This window comes from Sebastes fasciatus, chromosome 8, assembly GCF_043250625.1.
Source record: "Sebastes fasciatus isolate fSebFas1 chromosome 8, fSebFas1.pri, whole genome shotgun sequence".
Classification (NCBI taxonomy): domain Eukaryota; kingdom Metazoa; phylum Chordata; class Actinopteri; order Perciformes; family Sebastidae; genus Sebastes; species Sebastes fasciatus.
The window spans coordinates 18,640,828-18,660,111 of NC_133802.1; the positions used below are offsets into that span (position 1 = coordinate 18,640,828).

Consider the following 19,284-nt stretch of genomic DNA (forward strand, 5'->3'; position numbering starts at 1 on the left):
TAGAAAACACTGAGTCCACATAAACAAGATACCGACTGCAGTGGGGGGGGAGTTGGTGGTGGAGGGAAAAAGGCAGCTCTGTTTTGAACATAATTACCGGTCAGTCTTTGACTCAGTCAGCTAAGAGTCACCAGGAGGGTTTAGGCAGGCTGGAGCAGAGTCCACCACCTCTCCACCCCCCCCCTCCGACCACCCCACCACCAATCCTCTTCTCCCAAAGGAGACATTACAGCCGGTTGCTGAAGGTCAGAGTCAGAGGAACAGCCTCCCACCCCCACTCTAGTCTGGGATGTTTAACCCACATCCAGACTGCTGACATGGCATCTCGAGTGGAGTAGCCCGCTTCTTCTCAGGTGCTTGTTTTCTTTTATAATTTCCATATAAAACAGAACATGTTATTTAACCTGTCCGTATCATCATTAGTTGCAAAAAAAACCTCTGACTTTGGATGCAGTGTTTCCTATTTTTCTCCCTTCCAGACAACAAGAGGTTAAAGCTCTTGCGCTGACACAGGCAGGGGTGAGAGGTCATCCTCGATGAATGGAGTCATGTGACAGGGGAGGGTCATATCAGGACGTGAGCAGGCATCTGGCACGTCTGCTAGGTCAGCCCTCAGGATCTGGGTTGAGAGCTACATAGACAATTTATAACCGCAGAAGATTGCGGCAGACAGCTCATCATCTAATGCAGCAGCTTTACGGACTCCTGACTTAGAGGTGTATGGAGGAGTGACGATCTAGTATCAAAAGAAAAAAAAAAATCTTTGTATTTAATCTGCGTTTTCAAAACTTGGCTCTGAATCACTCGTTCTTTAACACTAATGAAGGGCCTGTGGAAGAAGCTCAAGCTAATGGGTGATAGATATGTGCTGTGTGTGTGCGTACGTGTACAATGCACAAATGAGACATTAATCATCGGCTGTTGTGCAGTCAAGAAGAGATAAAATCAATTTCATAAGTAAGGAGGAGAGTAGGAGGCATGAAGGAATGTTGTAAACAGTCTGTTCTCATGCAGAAGTAGACAAAGTTAGAAGTGGCTTCAAAATAGTACGCTGCAATTATATGTTACATTAGAAACATACTTTTTCATGTCTAATCGTGTATATGTGTGTACTGTACATGTGTCCTCAAGCGGGATGCCTTAGGGACAGGGAGAGAAAGAAAAACACTTATCAAGAGGGAAGGAAACTCCTGTTGCTCAACTTTGGCACCGCTGCTGTAAAATGCTTTATCCCTTGCTCACCAACACTAATAGACCCTTACATAAGGCCTCCTGTTCTTCAGTAGCATTTAGAGATGCCACAGTCAACTGTCGCTCCTCTCTCTTCAATCGTTCTGTTCTTCTACCCCACTCCTCATGCCAACCTGCAGCTGTCCACCAGCCTCTCCCCCCTCTCATCTTTCATCGTATAACCTCCCACTACGCTTCTTGATCTTTCATATATAACTATGAGCGCTCTCTGTCTTTGAGTCATTGTCATGCTCATAAGAGTGCCTAAAAAGTTAATTACAGTGAAGTTTACTTTGCAAGTGTTGTTTATCAAGCTGTCTCAGTAGTGACGTTGAGCTCCAACAGTTGTTTCAAGTCTACATTGATAGTATATGACAAAAATGCTCCATGGCAATGTTTGCCTCCCTTTTTTATGTGTTTGATCTGTTCCATACATCTCATTTTCCGTTTCTCTTGGCCTTTTGCCCTCTGCCCTTTTGTCTGAAGGACGACCGGCGGCTAAATCCTACTTAAATCCAGAGGAGATGAAGCCCTCTGAACAATGCCGAGTCTCTTTTCTCTCTCTGCCAGGAAAGATTATTCCATCCCCTATAGAAAATAATGTCAGTTCTAATCTCTATGTTGTGTGTTTGTCTTTCCCTTCTTGACTTAAACTTCAGCATGCATGGGATTTCTTTTAATTTTCACAACTTTTTAGTGACTGTGTCCATTCATAAAGTAGGAAAAATTATAGCATACTCATCACTAGAAGGCTGACAGTGTTTCTATTGGCGCTGACATCTTTTTACCCTCACAAGCCAAGGGTTGATTTTGGTTAGAAATATGTTTGAACTGTTTCGCAAGTTCAAATCACATTTGTCTTAAAGTTATAATATCCAATATTTTCATTTAAAAGAACAGTGTGTAGGATCTGGTGGTATCTAGCAATGAGGTTGCAGATTACATCTCCTCCCGTGTGCCAAGTGTGTAGGATTGCTACGGTGGCCAACCTGAAAACACGAATGGCCCTCTCTAGAGCCAGTTGTTGTAAGAGGAGAGTGCTTAGAGTGTATGTATACGTGGGAAGTGAGTGGTGAAGCAAGAGAGAGAGAGTGGCGGCGACGGGAGCGAGTAACGTTATCCACTCTGGCCCAAGCAGGAAAAGTTAAGTGTTTGGTTTGTCCGTTGTGGGCTACTGTAGAAACGTGGCGGACTCCGTGAAGAGGACCCGCTCCCTATGTAGATATAAACGGCTCATTCTAAGGTAACAAAAATACAACGATTCTTATTATCAGGTGATTATACACTAAACAGAACATACTTATTAATATTATATTATATACCAATAGATCCCGTTAAATGTTACACAGTGGTCCTTTAAATAAATGTCTGTTACTTCACTATCTATCGCCGAATGAGGTACCACAATGGTGATTGAGCCCACTAATGAAAGCCCTTTCATTTGCAGTATTACGAACTGTGTTTCTGTGGTGACATTCCCGGGGGAAAAAATCACAAAACAGCGCACTCTATATCTCTGGGAAGTGAGATCCAAAAACACATCTGCAATTACCACTTATCGCCATAGAAGAAGAGAACGAAACGGAGATCTTCGAGATTGTAAATTTAAAATCACACAGACTGATTGGATAATATAATTAAATGACACATTTAAACTCTAGATTATAACGATAAAACTAAATCCTGTTTTATTACTTCTCACGGTGACAGATTAATTGGCACAATAAAGTAGGAAGTTTTCTTAGCGTAACGCTTGAGTGAATTTACAAATGGCTTCCATAACCAGATCCTTGGTGGCTGAGAGTAAGCCTTTTAAAGTCTGAAGTAACTGTTTTCAAAATGTTCTGCAAGCCCGTAGTTTCCTGGGCATTGCCTTCTCCTGCTCTCAATCACTGCACTTATAAATATCCTCACATACACACACACACACAGTGTCTTGCGCAACTCTATCATAAGTCATCCCAGTCTGCTGATGACAAGCAGTGCAATTCAGTCCAGACTGCAAACAGAGAGAGAAGTCTGAGAAACGCCTCACACGTTGTAGTGTACAGAGCCGAATGGCCTACATCTATTTGTCTAGAATTAGTGCTCAGCATGTGGTTGAATATGCTTTCTCTTCAGGTAGAAAACCTTTTTTATTTATTTTTTCTCTGTTAGGAAATGCTTTTCTCCTTGAGGCTGCTTTTTTCCCCATAAATATTTAGCCATTGTTCAGTTTGATGTAGTTTATATGTTTATAATATGCCCATTGCTGTGTCAGTAATCCATGAAACATCAAGGCTACCTCCACCTCACTATGGCACTATGTAGGAAACATGGCTGAGGTTTCTGACTCCATCCTGAGGAGCGTCAGATGTCCGTGATCTCACTTGTAATTAAAGCATTATCGACAGTGCTGTCTTTTAGTTTAGTTGTGGAAAGAGTGCTGCGCTGAACTTCTGGCTTTGCCAATTGATTTTGTGTTGACACAGTTAAGTAATGTGAGCATTGACTTCTCAAATTGCCCGGGCCTGCAAGGGAATCGGGTAAATCAAAGCGTGAATTAAAAAGCCCAAAGCACTGCATAGATTAAACAGCAGCTATACAGCCAGCAACTTTATTCAGATGCATTTCAAAGATTCAGCCTGAATAGACTATTTGAAACCTCATGCTACACCCAGGCTGCTAGAACCAGTGGGCCCAGCTCCTCAGAAGCTCCTAGGAACCCTCTCCGCTCTGTGTGAGTCCTTCATGCACATCCTTAACAATAGAGCTGTGTGTGCCGGAATAATGACTTATCCTCGTGCCCTCTAAAGAATGAGGGCAAGACAATCAATCAAGCAGCGCTACAAGCGAACAGATTTGTGTGTTTTCTTATTTAATTCCTTTTCTGTCTCACCGACGCACATACAGTACACACACACACTTTCATTGTACTCGTGGTGAGGTAGTCTGGATTCATTTAACACAGATCTGCTGTCCTCCTCTCACCTCCTGGATATTGCATCAGGCATCAAAGTATTCACAATGCCCTGCTGAGTCAGCCAGCAATAATTACACATACGTTGACTAAGGGCTGCATGATTATGGTCAAAATGATAATATTTTTTATTGCACTATCACATTAAAATAAACAGAGCACCGTTTTCACTTCCATGCTGTGCTGCATCCCTGTTAATGCAAAAACTAGGGCTGCACGATGTTGGAAAAAAACTGACATTGCAATATTTTTTTCTGCTAAATATATTGCAATATAAAACAAATACAGAAATATTCACCCTACCTTTTTGTTCGCTACATTTTAAAGTTAAATGCTTCAATCTGGTGCACTTCAAGAGCAAAATTAGCAACAATAAGAGCTAGATAATGAATTGTATTAACACATTGGTTGTATAGATAATATCTACACCCAAAAGTGAAGCCAATACATCTTGATCACCGGCTGGTGGCTAGCTGTTAGTTTAGGAAGCGCTTGGTTTGATATGCTGCAGCATTTTTTATGAGCATTTTAAACGTCAATATCTCAGGCGATCATGTTCATTTAATTGTGGGAAGCCAAAATTATGATCGCGATTAATATTCAATTAATTGTGCAGCCCTATGTGCAACCCACAATTGCAACTCTAGATCTAGATGACACCTAATGGAGATATTATTTGGCCTATATGTGATATTCATGAGCCCTCTTTATGGAGTAATACAGAGAGAGAGAGAGAGAGAGAGAGAGAGAGAGAGAGGAGGGAAAAGAGTTTGACAGCTTCTTGCTTTATGTACACAATGTTTGTTTTTTCACTCATTAGCTCGGGATCTGTGGTCTCCTCCCTGTAGCTATAAACGGATTTGGGTAGCTAAACTTCACCAATCCTGTTGTTGTGCATTTATGCGTGGCATTCACCGGTCCTTAAAAAGACACCAAACCAAACAGTCTAAAAATAAGACCTGACAAAATGACATAAATACAGTTATTTGCCTTATTTGCTGTTCCACCTTGTAAAGTTTTATTTGCACTGCGCTCCTAGTTCAAGATGAATGAAGAACCGGTCAACAAATGGAACAAATGAACCTTACATCCCTAAAACTAAAGTTTCCATTTCTACTATAATAATCTAAATTTAATTAGCAGCATCATTTATTTTGGTTTTAAATTGGTCTATTAAAAAGATATTTAAAAAATCTTTAACCTACCGATTGTGAAATAGTGTTTAAAGGTGCAAACGGGAGCAGACACACACCCCTTGGTCTCCTTTGACTGCTAAGATAACGTGGAGATTTCCGGCCTGGGGAGAGGTAGAAAGTATCCCCCCTTAATCTTAGTGGTGGCTACCAGCAGCACCAACATGCCACTGCACAAAGCCTTGAGTGTATGAGGCTGTCCAGTCAGGTGCAGAGCAGAGCCCTGATCACTGCCCAAATAACCCCAGAAACTCTTAAAGCTGTTCCAGGGCATGGGAACTGGTAATCCTCACTCCTCTCTGATCTGCCGCACTTCCACCCACACTTGGATTTCATCCAAAAACAGATTTTTTCCTTGTTGTTGTGTTGATATACAATAGACATAGGTGTAGTGCCTTCGAGCTTCACATATTTAGTTTGTCTTGTTGTGATTTATGCAGATGGCAAAGCTGATCTCCCGTCTCTTGTCTAACAGCATTTGCTTTTCCTCGCTCTTGTTCCATCTGCCCCGATCCGGTTTGGACCAAGAATCAACTTTTTTTTTTTTTACACCATAATTACCCCATGAGAAACACAGGGAAGAGCAAGGGTGGGAGAGAGAAAGGGAGGGCATAGCAGGCAACTTAAAGGATAATACCAGTAAATTTCAGATGATCTCCTTCAAATTATTACGGCTGGCGCAGCGTCAAGATATCAGCCCGCTGTCCTACTTTCAGACAAATCCATTTGCTGCCCATTCCACAGACGGTAGTCCATCATAAAATAACACGCTTCATCCATAATTTAGTTTTTATATTTACTTCACACTAGTGTCTTAAACATTAATTCATCACTTCATGCTTCGCCTGCTATCAGTCATGTGACATCCACGGGAAGAACTCCCTCATGAACATTTTGCCCTACAGATTTAATCCATGTCTTTTTATCAGTGGTCTTATTTTAGCCCCTTCATCGTAGGTTTAACACATAGACTGTATATAAAGATGGACGGCATGACAGCTCCCAGAAAGTGAAGCCAAAATATCTTGATCGCCCCCTGGTGGCTGGCTGCAATATAGGTCATAAATCCCGCTCCTTTATGTTAATATATAGGACATGGGCCAAACTAAAAAGTCAAAGTACGCATCAAATACATTTTTCCCAAAGATGGTTTCTGTCATTTTAGGTAGTTCTTATCACTGATGTATGTTCAAGTGTTCATGTTTTAGTGATTCAATTATTTTTCTGATAAGTTTGGTTTGACTCAGTTATTTGATGCTATAACAAGGGGGTGAGACATCATGAGTGACAGCTGCTCTGAGTGAAGTAGTCGTGGAGTCGGAGGCTCGAGAATTGTAACGAGAGAAGAGATGTAACTTTCCATAACCGTCACGAGTCTGTGTAATAGAACATGTGTCAATTTGATCATAAATGTAGTTATAGAGATATTATGGTTAGTTGTTGTCTACACGTTATATACAGTCTATGATTTAACATTGTAGAATTATTTCCTTTTTGTATTTTTCTACAAAAAGTAACCATTAAAAGACCTATTAACATAAGGCATGCGTTGTACAATTGCAGGAAATGTAAAAAGATAAATGTAAATATGTAATATGTAAAAGATGTTGGTAATTGTAAATTGGCTGTAACTGAGTGACGATATAGTCCTTTAAAGCTGTCAGATTAAGTCGGAGAGAAAGGTTAAACAGAAAAGTAAGGGCATCTCTGTACCTATAAGAGTACAGGGGGAGCAGGGAGTGTTAAGTGTTACACATTTTATTGGCATGCTGAGCAGCTGTTTCTGTCTCTGGTTTCACTTCAGCTCTCCTTAATGGGGGATTTACTAGTGAATGTAGATGCACCAAAGAGGACTTGAGGTGCCAAGTACGTGCAAGGCGGCATGTCTTGTGTGTGTGTGTGTGTCTGAATGAATGAATGCGGTGTAGTGGTATGTTGGTATTCCTGAAGCTGGATCTGTTTTCAACCCCTGAAGCCTCACTAGCTTAACGCGAGGCTCCTGCCTACTGTCCAAACAATATTATCCAACCTTTAAACCTGCTTAACTCCTGTAGCTGCCCTAATTAGCTGCTCTCTATCTGCTGATGTTTAAGATTAATAAAGGTCAAAGATGAATGTATTTTGTCAGTGAGGTTGGTACATTATCCAGCAATTTATTGCGTAACATTTAGATATAGACACTAAGTTTGACAGTTCATTCATGACCTTTGGAGTAGTTGACAAATCTTAACGAGAAGTCCACTCACTCACTTGTTCTGGAGCTTTTGACCATATCGCATGGTCCTCGTGATCAGATTGAATTTGCTCTGTTGCCATGGAACTGTAGACATTCAACCTTTCATGCTACAAATCTTGCCAATGTGTGCAGAGTCGCCTTGTCCACTTATTATAAGCGATTCTGGGCTTATTTCCTGAAAAGTGTCTTACAAATATTGGAAGTCGCGGGTTGCATTTTTTGGGGCTTGTTTCTAAAGTGTAGTTGCTTAGTTGGCCTTGCTCCTGTCTCTCTCCTATATACCTGTCTAGTTTGTCCTGTTGCAGGATCCGTACACAACCCCGATCCCTCCGCCCTTCCCCTTTCCCCACACACACACACATGACCGACAGTCACTCACCGCCGCCACTCAGAGTGTTGTTGTTGTGAGACAAATCTTCAGATACCAAGTGGGCAAAATATGTCAAAAAGTACAACAAAGGACTGGGAAAAAGAAAGTGGACTCAAAGATTGGATTCGCCCTCAAGTGGGGGACGATTCTAAAGCAGTTTTCCATTTTTTTAAGTGTGATATATGAGATCATCATGTAAATCTGGTGAAATGCAAAAATTCAATTGAACGTTCAACTTCTTTATGTTTATAACAAGAAAATGTAAAGTTACAAGCATGCAAAAATGAAATGAAATGCATGCAATCCAAAATAAATTCATACATATATATGAAGTGATTAAGTGGCCACCTCTCTCTCTCATATTGTGGTAGGTAGGTAAGGTCGCTTGTTTTGGCCTTTTTTTGGGGGGAGAGTTGCTTCTTTTGGGCTTGTTTCTATAGACCTGGTTGCTTGTTTATCTCACGAGATCTGGCAACACCAAATGTGTGCCATTAATATATATATATATATATAATTAATACACAAACACTTTTTGCATTTATATAACGCTCTTAAGTCGACAATCTTTCAATAAGATTTAGCAATAGTCAGTAAGCTGAATGTGTGTGTGTCTATGAGTCTGAGAGTGAAGAGACTTGGCTGTAGAGAGCCCTGACTGTTTGACAGAAAAACACTTCACTCACACACGGCATGGTTTTCCTGTGGGTCAGCGCTGCTAGCTGTGTCTGGCAAGCTCTCCCTTCTGTCTGTCTGTCTGTCTGTCTGTCTGTCTGTCTGTTCAGGAGAAAGAGTCTGCCCTGATCTGACCATTGCCCGGGTTCAGCCTCGTTTGTAAATGCACAACTCTCACAGGGAGACCGGCCAAACTCATTTTCATCCCGTTTTTTGAAACTCAGCCATCATATTTCAACATGTTTGTAACCAGTAAAATATGACCTGATCTGATCCAGGGTCAGGATTTAACATCGTCTCAGATGTCTCATGGAGGAGCAGCTCTGTCTGTCTTGAGGTAGACACTCAGTTTTATCATCATCATTTCTCTGGTGTTGCCATAATGTGCTCTAATTGCCGACATTCGTACGATGTTGAAACACTGATCACTTGGAGAGAGGTGAATGGCTTTTGCAGGCACAGCACAAGAAGATCCTCCGGGAGACTTAAATATCTAAAAATGTAGTTTATGGCATTTTTTTTTTTTTTTTTGCAATAGACATTTTCATTGCCATTCTGTTTCCAGGGCAACGCAAGCCCCCAGGAAGAGAGCTAGGCTTTGAACCAAATTTCCGTAGTGGTCAAACCGCGGTACTACAACTTCCGTGTCCGTCACGTGATGCCATTGAGCCTCAAAAGACTTTTTCCCATAGACTTACATTGGGAAAGAGACGTCTGTAAATCAGCGGATAATTTTAGGAAAATCAATTCGCCAGTATGAACACTTAAATAGCCCTTATTTAAATCATTAGGTCCTAAAAGTTGTAAAATGCACTAATAGCTGAATTCCAGAGTTATTTTCCTTCCTCCATTCATGTGAATGAGCCCCAGTCTGAGGTTGGACCGAGGGCTGGGAGGCGGAGTTAAAGGAAACCTTACTGTGCCTGCTCTGTGGGCCCAATGGATGCGCAAGATTGCCGGAAGATCCGGGTACTTTATCACTCGGCAGTCGAGCCATTTTGGCTTCATGCGCCACTGAGCAACTCTCATAGGAAGGAATGGGAGCCCGCCCTCAACGCTGTATCCACTTCTCTTTATACATCCATGGGGCAACAGCTTTGGTCCAAATTTACTTTCTGTCAGCTACTGCCATAGAAATAGAATAGGAGTAGAATGAACATCAAACTGTTGGCCATGGTCATTTGACTAGCGCGCTCAACAACTACATGTAAGTTATTAGTTTTTTTCTGATACTTTTAACGGTGATGTTTGCAAGCAAGTAGAACACCATTTGTCATACTTCATTATGTATTTGATGGTATTATATATGGTCCTAAAAATTGCACTGTGGGCCTGTAAATGGCCAGATTTTTTCTTTTTTATTTGTGCTTTTCATCATGCAAATAAATTCAATAATAACCAGCTTGAATGTGGCCGGCATCAGTCCACTGGAAAAGCTGTGCCAAAGTTTGAGTGTGTTGTTTTGAAATTAGACTCCCGACACAGATTTGCTCCGACTGCCGGCTTTGGACCAACAGGCACACACTGTTTAGTACACTCACTTTTAAAAGCCTGCTTCAAACTCATTCTTTTATTTTGTTAGAGGTCATCACTGCAACAACTTGGTTTGGAATATATTGTAGTTGTAAAAACGTGTTTTTAATAAGCCGTTAGAGAATGGCCCAAAACTAAAGGCTGCAAATTGGAGATGTGGTGTGTGCATGATAAGTACGTCAGAGCTTTGAGACACTGAGGTGCTAGATGGACGGATCACTTCTTGTTCATAGCTTGTGATAACGCAGCTCAGGCATCAGATATCAGATGACAATCCTACTCAGTCATGGCTGAAAATCAAACTATTTATGTGCTTCTACCCCTTTTTTTTACCTTTTGTAAGAGAGAAGCAGATACAATGGCATGCTTTGAGGGTTTGAAAGGCCCACTGAAGGCATATTTGTTTGATTTGTTCAGTTGTTTTTCCTCATTATTTATTTCTGCATAGGTTACAACAGAGGGTCCTGGATCCTTGCTTCTCTCTCTCTCTCATTAGTTTACAAAAAAACAAAAGTCACATCACACTCCCTCAAAGTCTGCAGCCATTCTTCCACTAACTTTCTCCTTCCGAGCCCCAGCAGCTCCTTCACCTTATCTTTCTAGAAAACAAGAAGATACCGATCGGTTTATTGGAGTCTTTGTCTGTCTTGATGCTGCCCTGCAGATATTTGGCTTCATGGGAGTAAGTAGAATAGTGTGGCTTTGGAACAGCATTGGTTTGCTTTCGCAAAACACAGGAAACCAAGCAAAGGCCTGCTTTGGCTTGTGATGGCAGAAGGGCAAATCTCTAGAGCAGGCGAGAGCGGGAGTGGGAAGTGAAGAATGAGGAACAAAATAAGAGTTTGAGTGCTGCAGAAAGAGAACTGACCACTCCGTTCGGGGCTCGCCGCCATTTCAATCTGCGCTCCAAGTTTTAAGACATGTTTTTTTCTGTTTGATTTGCTTCCCGTCTGTCTTTTCTTGTCTGCTCTACTTCTGAATCTAAAATCAAAGTCTGTATTTTGAGTCGCTTTTCATGTTTAAGTCAGAGGGAAACAGACTTAGTTTGATGACACGCAGAATCAACTTTTCTTACTTGATTTGTTCTGGTTTCCTTTAACATCCACAGAGTAAACAGGCGGCTCAGTTGTTCGTAAGACTCAGGAGATGACATGTCATCAAAACCTCAGCCTGGAGTGGTTTGGATAATTTAGATATATGAAAATATGATTTGAGCGGATGTCAGCCAGGAATAAAAGAGTTTTTGAGGGGGAAAAACGTAACTACTTGGCTGACTTCTCTCCTGGCTCGCTGCATCAACTCATGACTCAAATAAAAAACGTCAAGCGCCTTTTATAAGGAAGCAGTGTTTTCAGGCAGAAGGGCCGATCTTGTTTGTTGTCCTCAGTAGAAGAGGGGAAACGAATCTAAGGCCTCTACTTGGGAGAGACTGCCATGCACTCCCCTAGCAACAACATTGTTATTGGAGGGGACTGACAGAAGTTGCTATAGCTACAAGTTAATCTTGGGTAGCCTGAAGTGACACTGGGGTAATAAAGTAAAGTAAGTAATAAAGTAAGTTGTTAGCCAGTTTGCACAGTAGAGATATTCTGTATTGTATGCTCCCTCTATAGATTAATTTTCTTTCTGTTTTAATAGGTGTGCAACCAATATTTTAAGGATTTAATGTCTTACAATGGGGTAGAGGTAGTTGAAAGAGTGACGTCAGGCCTAAGCCAACAGATGCAACTTATCTTGGCTTGTTGAAGGATTTCATGGGGTGAAGCCAGGAGAACACTCGCCTGTGTGTGCACCTATCTATTATCCGATTTGCACGCACTGTGTTTGCCAGCACTCGACTTGACCAGCGTGGGGCTCGCACTGCAAAGGTAATGACCTACAATATCCCGAGCTGTTTCCACAATGTGGGCTTTCCACGGCTTGCATCATGTCAGGTAGTGCGTCATGATCTACTCTGTCGTCAGCCGGTTAATTGCTTGTGCTGTGTCAACATTTTCTCTCTGAGAAACGAGCATTACAAGCACGGCTCTGATCTTGATGCCCACTCAGGTTGCTGCACACAACTTTTTCACTGACATTTAACCTGCGAGTTTACTGTTAAAGTGGAATATGTGTATATATATATATGATCCTGTCTGTGTAGTATAAGTGATGTAATGCAGACGTGGGGAGCCAGACACCACAGAGGGAATCATGTCTTTTGCTGTGTGTCTATCCTCTATTATCTAGCCAGAACAAAGCTGTTCGTTGTTTGTGCGCAGCCCTAAGGCTACAGATTGCATTCGAGGATCAAGCAGCAGAAAGAGAGGGCTTTTTGTCCCGGGACTGAATAGCCATTACACTCACAGCCCACATTAGAGAGACGCGGCTCCTGCCTAACAGCCTCTCCCTCTCCAGGGGGTTCAGAGCCTGGGTGCTTACGAAAGGGCCAACATGCACACGCATGCACAGATGGTCACAACACAACTTGATGTTTACATCAATATATTTGTATTAATTTGTGTATTTACTAGGGCTGTCGAAGTTAAAAAAGATAACGCGTTAACGCAGATTTGTTTTAACGCCACTAATTTCTTTAATGCATTAACACAAACCATCTTTCGGAGCGGGTTGTAGCTCAGTTTTAAAGCTAGAGTGAAGATACCGGCATCATATGAAACTAGATAATCTAAGGAATCCATTGGTACCAACCATGTCATACTAGCCTGACGCGAAGGAGGTAAAATAACGCTCCAAACTTGCGCTAAATTTTCGCGAGGAAAAACTGTCATGATCATTTCCAAAGGGGTCCCTTGACCTCTGACCTCAATATATGTGAATGAAAATGGGTTCTATGGGTACCCACGAGTCTCCCCTTTACAGACATGCCCACTTTATGATAATCACATGCAGTTTGGGGCAAGTCATTTTCAAGTCAGTACACTGACACACCTGATGCCTGTTGGGCTGCAGTTTGCCATGCTATGATTTGAGCATATTTCTTATGCTAAATGCAGTACCTGTGAGGGTTTCTGGACAATATTTGTCATTGTTTTCTGTTGTTAATTGATTTCCAAACATAAATATATACATACATTTGCATAAAGCAAGCATATTTGTCCACTCCCATGTTGATAAGAGTATTAAATACTTTGCAAATCTCCCTTTTAAGGTACATTTTGATCAGATAAAAAAATGTGTGATTAATCGTGATTAATCATGGACATTCATGCGATTAATCACGATTAAATATTTTAATCGATTGACAGCCCTAGTATTTACTATACATGTGTTGTACAAAGATATTACACAAATAACTCCAAACAGTAAAAATAGAAAAAGGGCTGTAAACATGAGGGGCACAGGCTTGTGTCGGGTTGAGTTCAGGGTTGAGTGTTTACTGCCAATCGTGACCATCTGCCTGCAGAGTTAGCAAGGAAGTGAGATGGAGAGAGAGCGACGGAGGACATTACGTAATACAGTTGAGTCGAGGCAGGACGACGGGGGACGGAGGGACGGAGGGATTGCGGGACGGAGAGCAGCGGGTGTTCTATTAATAGCAGGTATGGATGGGGCAGCTGTCGGGGCTGCACAGCAGGCAGACCGGCCTGGTCAGTTCTGATAGCCTCAGTTGTCACTGCATTACCTCATTATACAGGATATACCAGTTTGACCAAATCATGCCATTCCCTTCACTGTATTTACGTCATATGTGTGCACTAACTGATAAGTGACATTTTAAGCCTCCATCTACATTTTCATCTATTCTAATACTTTAGGATAACACACACTGGCACATCTACATAAACAGTGCACAGTCCAAATTCCCTTTAGAGCCAAGCAGGATCCCTTGAGCCTCAAACAGGCTGAAAGGAAAGAGGAGAGAGAGATGCCTATCAGAAAGGGAGAGAGAAATATATAGCTAACAATGCTCTTGTGTCTTTCTCTGTCAGCCTTCCTCACATTCTCTCCATCTGAGTGTGCGTGAGGATGAGCGATGTGAACATATGTTTTGGAGAATGACTAAATGAAAAGCTTTGCCTAAGGAAAAGTTTCTCATGACTGGAAACATTTTTCCTATTTTTGGTGTGCGTATCTCCACCGCTATTTGCATTTTGCATTTGTTTGTGTTAGAGAGGGAAACAGATACAGAGACGAAAAGCACTATGAAAACACGGTCGGTGTTTGTTGAATGTGTAATCCTATCACGACGACTCAGAGTGGCGTGTTTGAAAGTTGATTTTGTTGACGTGTGTTTGTGTGACAGTGTTTTTCGACTCTTTGACTGCCAAGGTCATCTCCATGCCAGTCACTGCCAGGCAGGCACACACAGCTGCGTTGGATATGAAAAAGCCAGCATACAGTACACACACAGGGACACACAAATACACCCTGATGCCTGTTTTGGGGCTCTTGTTGATCACATGATCACATTGGATGGATAAGTGCTATTTAAAGTGACCACCACTGGTGCTGACAGGGAGATTAAAGATTATTGTTTGCAGTGTACATCTCACAGACTGTATAAAATATGGACGTAGTCTTTGTGACGTCACCCATAGGTTTCTGAAGAGCGGTTGTGAAGCTCAAAGTGGGCCAATATTTGCAGTGATGATGCAACCTAACTCCCGACAAATCCAAAAATGGGCAAAGAGATGGATCGTTGAAAGCCCTCATTATGCCGAACTTTAAGCCTTAATATAATTGAAATGGGTTGTATAAAGATGTACCCCCTGTACAGTTGTCATGAAGGAGAAATTAGACCAAAACTGTTTTTTGTACCAGGCTGTAAACATGTTTATTTCTGCAGTAAAGTTGGGCATTTTAACATGAGGGTCTAGGGGGATTGACTTTCTTTGGAGCCTCAAGTGGCAATTTGAGGAACTGCAGGTTTTGGGCACTTCCACGTTGGCTTCATTTCTCAGCACCGAACCACTTGTTCCAACCCCAGTGAAAACTACACCTACCATATTGAACTCTGCTCAGATTTGAGTCATCCTGATACATAAAGGATATGCTTTGTGGTCAGCCAACTCAAAACAATGAAATCTACTGATGCTGCCCAGCCCCGTCCACTCTGTCTTCCTCTTTTCTCTTGACCTTCTAAAGCTGGTTTCAGTGTGACACACACACACAGTATTTTTTCCTTGTAAACAAGATAGACCTGTAGTGTGTTGTCCAGGACTTAAAGTGATATTGGTCTTTTGAGAGTGAAACAATCACCCCCTGTTACCTGTAGACTTGTAGGGTTGCTGCAGACAGCAAAAGCTCTGTGTAAGAAGGGGGGTTGTGGGAAGTCGTTTTTTGTTAACTGAGTCTTGGCTGTGCCAAACAGGTGGGGTTCAGGAGGGAGAGCGATTAGATTAGGTTAGGCAGAAAAACTAAGATGAAAAATACACTTTAGGAAGTTCAATACACCGCTGATAAACATGTTTTTAGCCGTGTGTGTGGCCTGCTTCTTGGTTTTCGAAGTGTGTTTTGTGGCAGTTGGCCTGTACCTTAAGTGGGCTTATAATGATTTCTACTGGGCTGGTAACTGGAGAAGAGGTGCCGTGTTAAATATAGAGGGAAGGCCTAGTCATCTCCCCAACAACAGCAGAGAGCCCACTATAATACCGGATATGGGGGTGGGAGTTGAAAAACAGCAACACGGCAGCATCGTATCACCATCTGCAGTATCAAAGTCCAAATGTCCTCTCGGGACCTGGTGTGGAAATCTACTGTGTTGGAAGTTTGCCTCCAAGTGTATGAAACTAATAATGTGTTAATCTTGAAAGTGATCCCACAAAAATACTTAGTCTGAGCCTGGATTCATTAACTCATAACTTACTGAAGCTTGGACGAAATGCTGATCATCTACAACAGGGGTTCTCAAACCTTTTGGGACCAGGTTATCCCTTAAACGGTAGAACATTTACCAAGAACCCCCTCTTAAAGCTGAAGTAGGCAAGATTGGAACAAATATGATTGAAAAAAAAAAGTTATTTTTATAAAACGGTCACTATATCCTGACATTAGTACATGAGACGACAGGTAATCTGGAAAAAAAACATGTGCCTCTGTGTCCTCCGTTGCTCCTAACAACATCTGCAAGATTTCACAGAGCAGAGGAAAACAACCAATCCGAGCTGATCTGGAGTCTGCCGTCCAGCTTTCATCTATAAGAAAAACGAGTCAATGACTTGCAAACTCCGACCAAACGTTTTCAGAAACATCTTGTAGTGCACCTGTTTAGCTGTAAAATTATAAAGTTTGTGACCCAGCAGCCATGTTGACATCTCTTGAGGGAATACCAAGCACTGCTCACATGGCCGGAGCACAGCCAATAGGAACACTCTCTCTCTGAAATGACCTGTGAGTGGTCAAAGATTATTCTAATCATAACACCAATTAAGCATATGCTTTCTACCATTTGTACTCTTAGATGCCATTGGAACTAATTCTATTCTAAAACTTTTCAACCTAAACCTGTCACAATCATATCAGAGTTTCAATTAGCCCAAAGCTAACGTGGGTGGTATTAATGGACACAATAGAGTGCTACAGGAATGAGTCCCAAAACCTAGAAATGAGTTAGCATTTTAGCTCCTCTGGTTCCCTCGTCTGGAAGTCAACAGGTTTTTTGAATGGGTTTTCAGTTAGAAGCCTGAAATAAAGTCTGTGGTTAACACAAGCTAAGAGATTTCAACATTTTGTTCTATAACATAAAATACATCAATAAATACACCACTCGTGAATTTTGAAGCCTTTATGTATATGTTTTAAAAGGCAGTTGCTAACAAGTGGCTAAATGAGACTACAAGACGTCATCACGCCAACTCATCCGCTTTTACAGTTGTTTATACTCACGCTCATGCGACCATGGTGTAGTTCATTTATAGCCTGACGTTAGCTTTTTACTTCTTGCATTTCAAAAATCATAAAAGTGGTGTTCCATTTGTGGAGATCATCTTGCTGAACGAAACGGTTAAGTAAGTATCATAAACGTGTATTTGCCACAGAGCTTTATTTCTGCAATAATCAAAAATCCAATGAAAAAATCCTATTGGCTTTTTGTCGAGGGAACCGGGGCGATGCTAAAATACGTCATCCCTGGACCACTCTATCTGCTTGTTTCAATGGCGCAAATGTTCCCCATCTGTAGATACTGTATGTACTGTTTAATGATACCGCACAATTTTATAATTTATAGCAAATTATTTTGCGGACCCCCTGGCAGAATGCCACGGACCCCACTTTGAGAATCAGCGATCTACAAACGCCATTCATTGCACATGCAAATTACACAGATACACACATGCTTAGGCAATGGGCACATGCTACTCTCCCCCTTTCTGCACTCTGAGCTTGTTGTTGCTACTTGTGTCTTGGCTCAAAGCGGTAGTCTTTCTCTCTCTCTCTCTCTCTCCCTCTCTCTGTATGTGCCTGGGCCTGGCTTGTTGACTTTAGCTGGCCCATGTGTTGTGCCGCTGCCAGAGGGGATGGTTCTTGGCTCAGCCAAAGCCAATACAAGTTGAGGGAGGAAGGAAGGTAAGAGGGTGTGTGTATTCTGTGTGCAATTTCTGTGCGTGGGTGTGAGAGAGCGAGCGTATGATTTTGTTTATGCATGTACTTAAGTTGGCCAAATGCTCCAATCAGAGGCATCCACAAGTATAAGCACTACACACACACACACATACAGTATATGCAGGTACAGTAAATGGGGTTAAGAGTTCCCTATGGAGGCGCAGTACCTGTCTCGTAAAACACGTTTGTCAGTGTCAGAGCTCATAAATTCCACACCTCAGAGTATGAATGGTGCCACTACACTACATTAAATACTTCGGTGTGTATAAGTGCCTAAACATGTTCATCTGCATATGTGGGGGAGGAGGACATGTTTATCATGTCATCATTAGATTTACTGCATGCCATAAACGTGCCATGGTTGGACTGAATGGCTCTTGTAAACATCCAGATTTGGGGAGTCAAAAACCAAAAACCAAAAACACCCTTCCGCCCAAACACACACACACACACACACACACACACATATATACATATAGCCTACCACACACACACACACACAGCCCAACTTTGTTGACAGCGATCTCAGCTCTCCAATCACCTCTAAATAGAGGCATCCCCAGTTTAACTTGCTCCAAAATAAAGCCTCTCATAAGAAGACGCAGACAGATTTACTGTTGCATCAGTGCAGTCACTCTCCAGCTCTGTCCTCCAAGTATAATGGCTCCATAGTTATTTCAGAGTCGGACGAGAAGCTATAGAGAGAGTAGCGGGCCGTGTCATTTCCAGTATCTGCAGGCGATGATGCGATCATCAGAGTAAACGATGCACAGGGACGGCGGGTGCTGTTATCTGTACGAGCTGGTTTTTATGACGGCAGAAGAATGTGGCAGCCATCTGCTCCTCGCTCGGTGTAAACATTAATATCAGTCTGTTGGTAACAGTAGATCGGCTTCGCCACCACCGTCAGCATGAGTAAGAGTCAATTGGCAGTCGGCCCTTCGAGAAAACGGTGTCTAAAACACGCCATTAGTGTTGTTTATTGCTTAACACATGCGCACACAAAAAGTTGCACCAGATGTAATGAAAATGCGGTGGGGTATCATGCTCCTGCCGGGAAGCAGAGGAAGGGAAAAGCTCAATGTCAGGAAATCGGAGTGGGGTTAGGTTTAAGGGGGGGCTACGAGGGGTATTAATGGGGTCTGGTGTGTGTTTGTATTCCCCTGTGTGGTTGTGTGAGAGAGGGATCGGGATATCAGAGTTTGAATAATCTCTCGAATCAACTAATACGCTAGCTGACCTCCCAGTATGTTTTTTTTTCTTGTTTCACTAAACACAGACAAGCATCACTGTCAGTAGTATACTATTAGTGTACTTTTCGACACCACAGGCTGGCAATTTCTTTAACTCCACAGTCCAGCTGACAACACGTTGTTCGTGTTTGCAACTAAAATGATTAAAACAACACAGAAATGTTATTAAGGAAGAGACGGAGGCCCATGATTCAAAAGCGTGTCCCTGTTTGGCCCTGTTTAGTGCTGAAAACAAGGCTAATGACTGAAACAGGACACGGCTAATCTTGTTATCTCTGTATCTCTCATCCAGA

General features: G+C 42.0%; 1 protein-coding gene across 4 annotated transcripts in view; it reads left to right on the forward strand.

The window, feature by feature from the left end:
• Positions 1–19,284, forward strand: part of slc2a4rg (SLC2A4 regulator) — a 46,574-nt gene that overhangs the window by 6,921 nt on the left and 20,369 nt on the right. For 2 of the 4 annotated variants that reach the window (XM_074644079.1, XM_074644081.1), the window contains exon 3: positions 17,622–17,702. The exons of the other annotated variants lie outside the window; for them this stretch is intronic. In XM_074644079.1, the coding sequence (XP_074500180.1) occupies positions 17,622–17,702 (81 nt within the window). The remainder of the gene's footprint in view (positions 1–17,621; positions 17,703–19,284) is intronic. 4 annotated transcript variants of the gene reach the window in all.